Below are 14,097 nucleotides of genomic sequence, written 5' to 3'. Positions count from 1 at the left end.
TGTGACACTAGTATTATCTCTGATATATTTTTGAAAATACAGTGTGGTGCATAATTTGCTGTTTTAGTAATATTAGTGTTTCAACATTTATTTCTCATGAATTGGTTGGGATATTAAGAACATGTTGAAGTTATCCTGTTGTGACGCTGTGTAGTAATACCAGCTGTGCACATTTGAAACATCTAATGTAAAGGAAAGACTTGAAAAAATGGTGATATAAAACTTTTGTATTGTCTTCTATAATTACAAGTAGAACATAATTTACATGAGAAGCCATCAGTTTTGGAGTTATTGTTTGTTGTTAATTGTAATTGTTTCCTACACTCAGTTACATGTATGTTTATATTTATTTGCTCAAACACTTCAAACACAAATTGGTGCTGATCAGTCAGTAATCTTCAGATCACAGGTCCACAGCACAATCTGCATCTGAATTGATGAGGCCTTATTTGCATGAATTTCTAACATCAGCATATGAAGACTATGATATTGTCATTTGGTGTAAGTACATTTTATTGATTTAAATTTACTAGCTACAGAAGCATAACTCAATATTGAATTGTATATTTAAGCTGTAGAGTGAAACTTTAAAACTAACATTCTTTTACTTAGATCAATGGATTTTTATAATGTTCATGATAAAAATTATTAATTTTGGCAATTGCCATCATGCTATGATTCTTTTTGTCTAATCAGTATTTTAGGTCCTTGAATTTTTATTTCTAAATAAGTAGCAATTACATTTTAATGAAAGTTCTTTTGTATGTTGGATTAACATTTGAGAGAAATGCAATATTTCTATGTTTGTTTATCAACATTGTTAAGAAATATTAATTGCATTTATAATTTGTTCTCAATAAGGAAATTATGAATTTAACATAGAATCAACCAAATAACAGAAAGGTATTCTGTTGAATTTTGAAAACAAAATACCTAGTCACCTGTCTCTACTTAGAAGAATAAACACCTTAACTACATTTTTCAACATTTGTCATAAACTTTTACGAAATGAACAATTAAAATATAAAACTAATTTGCTTAAGGATTAACTCTATTTGCACAAATGGGTCAAAGAGCATATCAAGACCATATCTTACAGTTACATTCAAAATTTAGTTTAGTGACTTTATTGTTAATGTATGTGAACAAATTAGACATCAATATTTTCAAAATGAGACCCAAAACTCAAGTGCTTTTGAATGTTTGACTACTATTCTTCAGGAGGATAAAGGGTTATGTTTAATGAGTGTGATGAAATATATAGACTCGAATGTCGATGTTGCACAAACTGGATGTGCAGTACATGTTGGCCATCAAAACAAGCCAATCATAACCTAGAGTTGCTTGTGTCAGGTTTAATTTTGTGTCAAAGGTATGTGTAAAGTTCATAATAGTGATAAGAATGTGAACTAACTTATATAAAGATAAAATGAAAATAAACAATGGAATTAAAAGTTAAGTAATGGCAAAAGGCAATGGGAAATAGAGAAAACAACAATGTAGCTCAATATATAGGAAATCAAACCTGTATATATGTATATATTTTTTTTTTTTAAGAAAATAATACTAATAATGTAAAGTAAGTTTAATCATGAAAAACTAAATTCATAATTAAACCTACTTTGCATTATTAGTATTATTCTTTAAAAATATATATATTTCCCACTGCATTTTGCCATTATTTAATTTTAATTTTATTTCTATTGTTTATTTTCATTTTATCTTTATATAAATTAGTTAACAATTCTTATAACTATTATGAACTTTACACACACCTTTTGAAACTAAACCTGACACAAACAACTCCAGGTTATGATTGACTAGTTCTCAAAGCCAACTCATTTTTGAACATCCAGGTTACGTGACATCAATTTCCAAGCCTATATAGTTCATCATACTCATCAAATATAACCCTTTATTATCCTAAAAAATAGTGAATGATTTGAAAGTGCTCGAGTTTTGGGTCTTGTTTTGAAAATATTACAACTTTTTTGTTGATCCTGTGTGCTAACTATGGAACCTGAAACTAGGCATCAAAATGTATTTTTATCTGAGTTTGAATATTATATGTATTTTTATTTCTTATTTTAAAACAAAATACTTAAATAAATTCTTATTCTTCACTTCTGTATCTCACGATGCTTTTTGGTCAGAATTATCCATTTGAAATTTTTCTCTTCTTGTATGATCTTCCTAGTGTGTTGCCAATTATACACTTATAGATGTTGCTTATAGATATAAGTTTATAGCCCCCAAGCTTCTTGCTTTTACTGTGATATAAACAGAAAGCTAAATCCACATGTCACATCCCTTCTATTTTACTCTCATTCAAAAAAATCTCTGTAATCTCTGTAAAAAATCTTCTATTCATACACCCACAATCTATGTAGATGCTTTCTGTATGAATAATGCTCTCACCAGTCCATCCACTTTATCAACATGGGATTCTAGCTGTAATGTGAGAGAAGATAAGTATGTTTTGAAAGGTAATATTTTATTACATCAATAGTGTATTTAATAATCAACAGCATTTGTGATTGTTAGATCATTTAGCCACCCTACAAACAGTTTCCACTTAAGATATTTTGCTTTATCTTTGTTGTAAAACTATTATTTGCATGCCCCATCTTGCCCTGTAGTTGTATTATCATTAGGTTTCTGGATGTACAATACAAGAATTCATGGTTAGTTTACCCATGTTGAACAGTATTCACACAACTTTGCACTAAAGCAATCACACAAACAACAAGCTACTATTTGTTTATAGCTTTAATCTTCAACTTTGTCTAAACTGTTTTTTCTTGAGAAAGTTTTAAATTCTTGCCATAATTTTGTCTACATTTCTAATTTACAAAGTATTTTAAAATTGTGTTTTTGGGTGCATTTAAACCTGGTTTCTTCAGTAGCTGTATTTTCCCATGACATGATAAAAAAGATGTTATTGCTAGATTCGTAAAATTTTTCTGATTTGAGTCCACTCATTTATTGTGTCTAAATACTTTTGAACAAGCTAAGTTATTTGCAATTATTATTTTAATAGCATTAACAAATTTCATCATTATATATGTAAATATTACTGACAATATTGTTGATATAAAATGTGTAAGTACAGGTGGTGTAAAAAAACTGATTCTTTTAGTATTTTTAATTATCATTATCTAGTTAGTCTTATTTTCAAAATTGTAAAAACAGTGTCAGTATAGTTATGGATATTTCCCAACATACAAAACTGTTTGAAATTAATAATTTTTATCTTGTAAAAATATACAATAAAAATCCTTATGTACAGTATTCCACTAAATTTGTTCTGTGTTTTATAAGTCAGAGCATAATTTAATTAAAAGGTTTTAAACTTGAAAATGCCAGTGGGGTCCCCTCTGCCTTTCAAGCACATTTCTTGTGACTGTTTATGCATAAAATTGCCTGTAGATTTATGACCTTTAGCAACAAGATCCAAAAAACATGAGTAAATGAAACACTTGAACAAAAATACTCTTAGCATTGTAGTTCATTCTGCTAATTACTACTGGAGTTTTCTGGGTACTTTATGTTAAGGTTGACAGCTTTCATATAACCTGTATGGTCTGTTTGCAACACTGAGAGCTGCAACAGATAAAATTGTAAAATTAATAAATATAGTAAAATATGTGCATCTCCAGGGTTTAATGTAAACAAGTCAATACTTAAAAGATTAAACAGCAGTTATGCATTTAATTTTCAGCTACAAAATAGATACTTCTGAAATGATACTTATTCACACAGAACAACTTTATCCTTCACGTGTCTGTGCTTATGAGATTTGTATGTCACTAGCCTTCAACTAATTCCCCTTAAAAAATTATGTATTGAACAGAAATTGCACTTGTGCATTGTGACATCATCATGTGACAATAGCCCTCTATCAGCTGGAGGGTGACAAAACATTCTTGCAAGTAAATCCCCTTAAGCAGTTCATTCTTTTTCTCATCTTTGTCTTGGATGGACATGCTTTTAAAATTATTACTTAACTTCATTAGATTTTAGATATTTTATGAAACCTAAATTTTGCTGGTTTTGTTTTTATAAATAGGGAAAAACTAAAAGGTATTTTTTTTCTTGCTTACCTATTATGAATTTTTATTGATGATAACCTCTGCTTCTTTCCATCATAATGATGACGTTCGTACAACAGGGCTTCTGTCTATTGTGGCTGATGGGTGTTCATTGTCTGTGGGGATATGAAAGCTATTGTTTAACATGTGAATTCTTTTGTGCACACTTGCCTCCACTTGTCCATTCAGCTAATGTTCATTCTCCCCATTTTGAACATATTCAGGATTATGATGATAATTTTAAAGGCTATCTTCTCCAATAAAGGTTACTGTAATTATAGCTTTGTCTATAAAAGAATGTTTTAACCCTTTTCATCTCTTCTTTGACATGATTTTGCAGATATGTTTGTGTATTTCTTTTTTATTTATCTTGTGTTTTACTGCATGAAACTCATACTTTATACTTTTTTTTCATCCATCTCTTGATAATTAGGTTCATGCAAACTCTTCTCAATTACCTCCACACCCTTACTAGTATGCTTTGTGTACTTGATTCTTTTGTCCTGGGTTACATCCATTCTTCTATTCATTCTTTGAATGCAAGTCTTTGGAATCTCTCTTTGGGTGGGGGTGGAAACCAAAATGTTTATTTTTCTTTCTATTGCCCATTTTTTATGCCTTTGTCTCTTTCTTACCACCCTCCTCCATTTTTCTCATCACTCTACCTTATGTCTGCTACATCTTATTATGATCAGGAGGGGTTTGTTCCCTTCTTTTCACTACACTGATCTGTACTTCTACTTTATTTGTTTTATTTGATTTTTCTGCCATTGGCACAAGATGCTTACCTAACTGATGTAAACCTCCCTCATTTTTGTTTTCATTTCTTCATCCTGTGGTCTTCTGGGAAGTACCTGGCTCACTGGAGACTTGGTCTGGAGTGGCATAGAATCTGTTCTTATTGTTTACTAGGATTTCTTATCTTTCCCAACTTCACTGTTGTGTTTCTGTTCCTAAGTCTGCTGTATCTGTGCTTCCCCTTCCCTTTACAGTTTTTCAGCCTTTTCCCATTCTCCCACTTCCCAATGTCAAGAGTTGTCACTTGTCTTTTTGGTAATTACCCTGTTGGAACCCATTTGTCTCTCATCACTAGCATTTGATCTCCATTTTTGTCCAGCAGATGGGTTCTTCACTTTCTTTTTCACATTTTGTCTCTCCACAACTCTTCACCTCCTGTCCTTTTCTGTTTTTTTCCTCCTTTCTCTATTTTGCTTTATCTTCAGTGTTTCATGAATGTGGTTTTGGGTCTCTTAACCATGAATGTTATTGAAAAGGTATTTACCTCTACACCATAAACTTGTCCACCATAATTTGGTCTTTCAGTTCTGTTTTCTTCCTTGTGCAATTGCACCTATCTGTTTCAAGTCACAGAGGCGTTTGCCCACCATTTTCATGGCTGGAGTTCCATTATTCTGCAGACAGCTTCTTTCACACTTGCATTCTTCTTCAGGAGATTGCTTGGCTTTGCTAGCTTGTCAAAACTTTCAAGTATTTTCTTATGCTTGCCCTATATTTGATACATCTTGTCTTCTTCACCTCTCACCTTACTAAGTCCCAGGCTTCATCATTTATCAAAAAAAAAAAAATCGTCACCAAGGTTTCTATTTTTCTTTTAAACTCTTTTCAGAATTTTTTTTTTTTTTGCATTTTAGAACTCTAGCTTCCCTTACTATTCATTATTTGTGCTACACACAGAGGCATCTCTTCCAGTTGACACTGTGGAATAAGTGACATCTTTCTCAGGATCCTTTGTCTTTGAATGTGCACTTCACTTCTCCTCTACAAGTATTTCTCTTCATGGCTAAACAGTGCCAACACCATGGTGAGTGTATCTTTGCTACCTCTGACCACTTCACAAGCTCTTCACAGTTGTCTTTGCCTGAGAGGTGTCTCTGGGTGACTATTTGACTTTGGTCACACATGCCAATATCCTTGAAGTTCTCATCATCCCTTGAGTGTTTTTCATTTCAACCTTCTTATTGTGGTTCGGTTGGTTATGATCCACCCAAAACATTGTACAATCATTTCTTATATAAACTGTTGGGGAGATATCTGTTCCAGTACTTTCAGCATCATCACACTGGACCTTCTTTATTGGGGACTTGTTCTTGTTTGGTTTGTCTCATGATTTGTCTCAGAACCTGTCAGAGGTTCTGAACTTGGTGGAAGATTGTCTCTCTCTGTCTACCGAACAATATTTTATTCACAGAGTGGTCTCTTTGTCTTCAGGATTTTCATTGAATTTATTTAATTAGACAAACCTCTCATCAATGCTTAACCACACTTAATATCAGGATTTCTCTCTGAGTCCTCAGTTCCTCATCCTACAATCATGATAGTCAATACTATCAATTGCCATTGATCTCACTTTTTCTTTTTTGTATGCCTATTCTTTTATTCCTTTTCTACCTCTTGTCCCTACTTAGATATGCAGCACTTTTTATCATGTCCTGTTGGTGGTACTTCTTTGGCTGGGACAACCATTTTCTCTGATATGTTGATTGGCATCTTGATCCAATCTCCTTTTCTTTTTTTTCCCCACTTCCACACTTTCTTTATCCAACCTTATTTTTCTTTCACACAAGAGTATTGTCTGTTCTATTTTAAATATGGGATTTATCCATTCCATTACCAATAAGATTGGACTCTTCAGTCACATTGTTTTCTTTTGTTATCCCATTCCTATCATCCTTCCAATCTGTTCTTCTGTCAACAGAGGTGATGAGTTTTTGTTGTTGGTCTATTAGCCACTCCTTTTTTTCAGACTATTCTCTTGTGGTCCTTTTTTTCTTTTTGTATGGTTATTTAGCCATAAATAATCAGTTTCCACTATTGCTGGTTCTCAGGTGGCCTTACAAACTATCTTTTGCCCTTCTTGTTATTGTGTAGTTTTTCTTCTCCTGTTCTCTCTACTTTATTGTAATTCTTCCTTCTTCACCACTTCCCTTTCTCCCATCCTACTCCTACACTTGACTGGAACTTTGACAAACTTCATTTGAGCTGTTGGCTTCATGTTTTGAATGCCTCTTTTTCTGAGACCAAAAATTTTTCTCCTGGTATTCTCCACCATAAATTTTCTTTCCTCTCTTCAAGTGGAGCAAAAGAGACCGTTATGGTATACAAGTTCCTAACTGCTGTGATAGTGGGCCTTTGAAAAGTTCTCCACTGATCGTCCACAGTACTGGTTGGAAATAGGGCAGTCTGTACAATGCTGGCCATCTCTTAAACAGATTGTGCAGTTTTCTCCTACACATGCACGTGTGCATTTTGCAATACATCATTTAATGAGTATTTAAAGTGTGAAGACACAAAATGAAATATTAAAACATCACTTCACAAACAAACCGTTGTTTTAGTGTAGTGGAAAGCCTTGCTAACTGTTTCCATTAATTTATATATGTGGATTAAATAAAATATCCCATTTTAAATTGGACAAATTCTCCTCAAGACAATTGTAAGTTCAAAAGTTCAACTTATGTGCAAAATAAAATTCTTCAGTATGTGTTTTGCAGAATTTTAAAGTGTAACTTTCATGAAACTTTATTCTGTTTTAAAATGCAAAAGACTTTAAAATTACATCTTTTTAAAAAAATGAAAAATGATTGGAAAATGACTGATTATAACTGACTCTAAAACAGTCTTAAAAGTAAAATTATAACATTTTTGTTTGGAATTCAGTAAATTATCTTTTAATATATTTCTAAACTACCATGGTCCTTTTCTCTTTGATGTAACTTATTTCACTTGTACTTAAGTGTGAACGTAGTAAGGAATGATAAAAGAATCAATCTGATTCATACTACTGAGTGCAGAGGGAGATGATATAGTGGCAATATGATATATTACATATCAGAAATGTTTGTTATAAACAAAACCATATAATGTAAAGTTCAATATTTGGTATTATATTTATACAAATGTAAAACTAAACAATACAGAAAAACATACTGATACAAGTACAAATGTAACTGATTGTGGGCTGTTTAACACATCAGTTATCAAGATGGCATATTTTGAATAATTGAGTTATACTTAATAAGATATTACTGAAAAGTAATTTATTAAGAAATACAATAACATTATGCTTATTCGAGTAGTTTTAAAATGAATACTTTATCACCACTTTCCCCTCCTTGTCATCAGGTAACATAATGCACATGATATGGGATACCAAAATATTTCTTAACTTCCTTAATTTTTTGTACTTTTGTTAGTTAGTTAATTATGATTCTGCTTTTAATTATACGTATGGTACATTGTCATTTCCAGTAATTCAAGATGGTTAATAGTTAATGGCAACAGGTGGTCGAGTAAATTGTGGAGTGAATTATTGTTTACTATCTCCATTTTTCATCAGCTGCCACTAGTATGAAATGGATAGAAGTGAAAATGAAAGAATTAGGTGTAGTTTCAAATCCAAACTACAAAATCTTGTTCTACTTGGATAGTGCTGCGATGATTAGTATCCACACTCCTAAGTATGGCCTCATTGACGTAAGTATACCCTTAGTACATTTTTTATTGCTTATTAGTAACTTTCAAATCATGCTTACATCTGCTAACACAAAGTTTTTACTCAACCAATAGGGTTTCTTTTTTGCTCATATAAACATTAGTCTGATGTTTTTCCTGCTTTCTCTGGTCTGTTATACCCCACTCATTTGCTCTTGGCAATATTTGTCTTGATACCTTCCACCTACAGAAGTGCACTCTCTATCCTGGTACTGTATATAAGCACCTCATTTAGATACTTTGATTAGTTTTTCTTAACAAAGGGTCACTAACAGGTTTCTCAGTGTTATAATTGTCCAGAGACACTTTGAACATTATTGTGTTATCTCGTTGACTTTGTAACAATAATAATAATAATTTTAAAACTTGTTTCTTTCTTTCAATTTTTAAATCAGTATGGTATGAATTCTCAGATCACTTTTTCTGGCATGAAAGCCAACTGGGGTTTTCCTCTCCCATTTCTGATGCCTAACATTGCACAACACTCTGGGATGGGGGTCATTCTTTGTTGAGACTATCGTTAAGTTTATTTGTAGTAAGATGGAGATATGTGATCCTAACTATATTTTGGAGAAACTTTATATTCACATTTTCCTGTACCTTCTTTTTTAAGTTTTTTTTAATTTTAAGGCCCTTTGTGAGTTAGTTATATGTTTATGGTTTGTAGTGCTGGGGGTTTAGGGTTTGATTCCCTAGGGTGAACATGGCAGATGGCCTGCATTTGGTTTTCTCTAACAAAACAACTTGCTTTACTATAGTCTTCAAATAACCTATGAAAAACAAAAGGGAGGCTGTTTTGGAATATACTGCCTTTGATTTGTTTTTCTTTTGTTGACTCTTTGAGCATGTGATGTTTTGAGCATTTTCACAGTTGCTTTTGAGCCTACAACTTAAATGATGACTGAAAAGTCTGGGAGTGAATTTCTTTTCTCCATACATGGAAATTGCAGTTCATACCAGAAGATTTACTTCTTAGTTATGTGAAGGGACAGTTATCTCTTATCCATTATGTCATCAGAACCTCGTGATTATCCTTACCATCTACAATTATTTATGAGTATATTAACAAGGTCACACTTTTTAACTTGGGGCATAACTTAAAGTTAGCTATGGCTCAAGAAACATGATGCTGGCTTATTGGATTGCTTTTGAATGAGTAAAACTAGATGTTTGGATTTTTTGAGAATGAAGTGAATGATTGGAAAACAAGAAAAATGGAGGTGGGTATTTGATCTAACTATTTCCCATTGCATCTACAAGGTGTTCAGAAAGTTACTGTGCACTTTATATTTATTAACAGACATGTTTCAGTATAGAATACAGGAGGTAAATATGAATGACAGTTATAAACAATGTTGAAAGTGACCCCCTTTGGCATCAATACAGACTTGAATCCTTATTTTGTTTCTAAACACAGCTATCAGTTGTTGGCTTGAAATAGACTGAATGAATCCTGTTATCTCTGCTTTCAAAACTGCACAGTGACTTTCCGAACATCCTGTATAAGAGAGCATATATATATATATATATCTTCGTTTGACAGTCAAAGCTAATGCTTCATGATTTTATATAAATTTCAAAAGTGACATTGTAAGGAGATTTGAAATCTATTTGATGGAAACTTGTGTGAGGTGGTAAATTTTAAATAACTAATATGATGTGGGCCTTTTTATCATAATGTACTTAAAGCTGTCATTTCTTTAAGGTTGAAGAGTAGATCCTTGTTTATGCAATGAAGATACATTTAGGAGCATTTTTAATTAGGTCAATTAAAATGAAGACTGTCTGCAAGTGGTGTGAAGATTCCTGTTTTTATAAACAAAAACTTTCAAACACTGTCACCTTATTTGGCCTTTAGTTGGAATACTTTCTTTAGATTAGAAAGTGGTTTAGCTCAAAATAAGTGATAGCAAAAGTCTTCAAACTTGTGGCTGAAGTGAATGATGAATTTAAGTAATGAACCTCTACAGTTTGTGTATCTGTTACAACAGTCATGTAGTTATGTATTGATCAGGTACTAGATATAAGGTTAGTCCCGATTTTTATGTTTCACTTGTTCACACAAGAAGATAGGAAAGAGACGGTGTTTTTTTTTTGCATGACACATTTATTGGTAATTTCAACCAATTTTAATTTAATGATTTTTCAAAGCATTACATTCTCTGTAATCATTGAAGTTTTTAACCTGTTCAGTGCCATGGACGAGTTAATTCATTCTCAATACTTCACCGCTAGATGTCAGCACCATACACGCATTTGAACGACTTACAAATTGTTTCACTTTCAATCCAAAATAGCGTTACGAAAAAAGTTACAAAATGAAGAAGCAATAGAGTTGTATTTTGAAATTGGTTTGGAGTTTGAAGATAGCAGTGGCGATTCAGAAGATTCGTATTTTGAAGATTCTTTGAAAAATACGGAAATACAAGGCTCAGATGTTAGTGAAGATGATGATAACTGGGCATCAACCGGCATTGGTAAACGGGTGATAACACCAGGGAGTAGACATAAAATTGCAAGTCGTGGTAAGAACAATTCCAAGAAAATGTGCCCTAATGACAATGATTGGAATGCTGAATCCTTTGCATTGATTACAATCATTATATGAGAGGGATTGACAAATGTGACAGTGTGTTGCATGCTTTTCCGAGTATGCACAAGGCTATCAAGTGGTACAAAAAAGTATTTTTTCACATGATGGATGTAGTAGTGTACAATGCTTTGGTAGTTTACAAATCACTGGGAAACAACCTGTCTCTCCTGGAGTTTAGACTCGGTGTCATCCGTACCCTGATTGAAGATTACCACACCCAGTGCCCAAACTCCACCGGAGGCTGGCCTTCCTTGGAAAACCCCATTTGCCTCACAGAACATCACTTCCCAACTCTTGTTCCCCAAACAGAAAAGAAAAAGTACCCCACTAGAAAGTGTAAAGTTACATCTCACTATTTCAAATAGCCTGAAATTTTAATTTAGATGTTGATTGAATGTCAATAGGTATCAAATTTATTTTTTCCAGCAAAATTGATACATACAACTTTCTTTCATAACAAATATATTTTAATATACAGACAACAGTACAATTTATAACAATGGTTATTACAGATAGTAATTTATATACAAAAGTTGTACAAACTTACAACCAATACTGAGTCTTCTGTCTGACCTGAAACTGAACATTTTATGGAGAATGAAATAATTCTGTGTTGCTTCATTGGTACACTTTTCTTGATGGTTACCTAGCTTGAAGCACACTAAAGATTTTCACCAACGAAAATATCTGTTGTTCTCCTTGAAATACTAATATCTGAAGTTAAACAGTTTGTAGTGTTTGAAATCTATAAACATTCCTGGTCAAATATCTGTAGTTTTCCATTTAATAAAAATTTATCACAATTATAGCTTTTGAGGTTCGTATTATAGTGACTGTAGCAGACCAACAATGTTAAACTGTCTGTCCTTGTGTTGTGATGTATACCTTTTATACTCATTACATTAGATTCTTGAAATTCAGCTGACAGTAATACTGGCAGTAACTAGCATTTTACATACACACAATTGATTCTCATGCTTGAGAATCATCTACAAATTTAGAGAACAGAAGGTATATTTGTAATACACATTTAACAATATACATTAGATGCTTTAAATGGAAACATGGATATAAAAATGAATATGTAACCATAAATATGTTACAATGAGCATTCATAGGAATGACATTTATGGATTGTGCATGATTAATAACTGTTCATAAATTTGGGAAAGTCCATTCATGGTTTGTCTTAAATTCAGCTTACAAAAAGAATGCTTTGATCAATTTATATGGAATCAAATTTTTAATGACTCATTTGATTTTAAGGAACCATGTGGGCTACCTAATATACTTTTTTTTTTTTTAGGGCCCACCACCATTTTGTGAGGCCATTGGCCCCCAAACTACCACTGATTTTGAACCTTGGTTTACTATGTTGTTGTATTTATTCTAGACTACTGAATAATCATAAATTAAAATTAATTAATATCAGTAATGATGTTAAAGAAAAAAATTAAATGAGAGATGTGGAATATATAAAATCTCTTACAGTTGGAGTTCAAGTTTTTATGGACAGAGAAATAGAATTGTCTAATTTCAAAGTAAAGAAAACAAAAATGCTGTTCACAGATTAGAAACTAGTGGTTCACCTTTCACGAAACATGTCAAACCCTTCACGAAGTACTGACTGGGATAATGAAAAAATACTTTGTTCAGAAAATGAGTCAAATACAAGAGAATCATTAGAAATTGCTAAAAACAAAATGATTTTGAGTGGATATTTAGGTCTAGTGTTATGGAAGTCAATTTCTGAAAATCAGTTTTGTAATTACTGTACATTTAAGTAAATGCAATTTCCAGTCTGTTGAAGATTGTGAGCATGTTCTACCCCAACATGTAGAGTTTTTAGTTATATATTTCCTTTTAACTTTATACAATAAATTATTGTGCATTTTAAAAACATTGTAATCATTAACTGAACTTGTGTCACATTTTTATTGTTATTTGTGTTGCATGAAAAAACTTTTTCTCATCACATTAAATAAGAACTGATTTTCTATTTCTGTCATGAATTTATCATGCTTGTTTCTAATTGAAGAACCATTATGATTATAATAATAGACTGACTTGGGTTTTAATGTGAGTAGAGGGAATGACATAATGTGTAATTGGAGGGTGTTTACATTTTCTAAAATACTTGATTAAATCCAATTTATAATATACAAGTAATTATTTTCATGAGATATTATATTTATCTGGCAGAAAGTTTCACTATTATCACTTTATAGTAATTATAATTGTGAAATCTATCCTTCAGTTTAGTTTGAGTCTATACATACACCAGTAGCTTTTGACTTAGATAATTTAGGAGCAGCCCAAGAGTTAATATATCAGACTATGGATCTCAGATACCATGGTTTGTGTCCCGTTACTACTATATATGTAAAAATAAATCATTCTCCATACCTAGGGACCTTAATTTTCAAATAAGAGTGACAATGAAATCACACTATTCGATCTGACAAGAGTAGCCTCAGAGTTTGTAGTAGGTGATATTGATTAGCTGCATTTTCTTTAGTCTGTCACTTAGGAACTAGGGGTGACTAATGCAAACAACTGTTGAGTATCTTTGCATGAAATTCTTTCCATTTGGTATTATGCTTTTCTACTTTTCAGCACCACTTTTTTTACCCTATACTGATGCAGAATTGAAACTACTTTTGCACACAATAAATTTACATTAAAAAAATCTATTTGTAATGTGTAGAATAAAGCCGTAGTGTTAAAAAAAACTTGTAAAGGTATCTAAAATGTTTATATATATATTTCAAGAAAAATAAGATCAACTTTATGGATGATCTTTAAACAAGATTTGTATTGTTGTTTTTTGGGGGGAGATGGGGATCTTTTAAATAATATACTCTTAGCATACTAGAATAAAATAAATAATTACAGGTGACA

General features: G+C 32.0%; 1 protein-coding gene across 5 annotated transcripts in view; it reads left to right on the top strand.

The window, feature by feature from the left end:
* Positions 1-14,097, top strand: part of Ublcp1 (Ubiquitin-like domain-containing C-terminal domain phosphatase 1) — a 39,475-nt gene that overhangs the window by 8,919 nt on the left and 16,459 nt on the right. For all 5 annotated transcript variants that reach the window (XM_076511596.1, XM_076511598.1, XM_076511595.1 and 2 more), the window contains 2 exons: positions 403-501; positions 8,449-8,585. In XM_076511596.1, coding sequence (XP_076367711.1) covers positions 403-501; positions 8,449-8,585 — 236 coding nt within the window. The remainder of the gene's footprint in view (positions 1-402; positions 502-8,448; positions 8,586-14,097) is intronic.

Source organism: Tachypleus tridentatus, chromosome 7 (genome assembly GCF_004210375.1).
Source record: "Tachypleus tridentatus isolate NWPU-2018 chromosome 7, ASM421037v1, whole genome shotgun sequence".
Lineage (NCBI taxonomy): Eukaryota > Metazoa > Arthropoda > Merostomata > Xiphosura > Limulidae > Tachypleus > Tachypleus tridentatus.
This window is presented reverse-complemented; position numbering and strand designations above follow the sequence as displayed.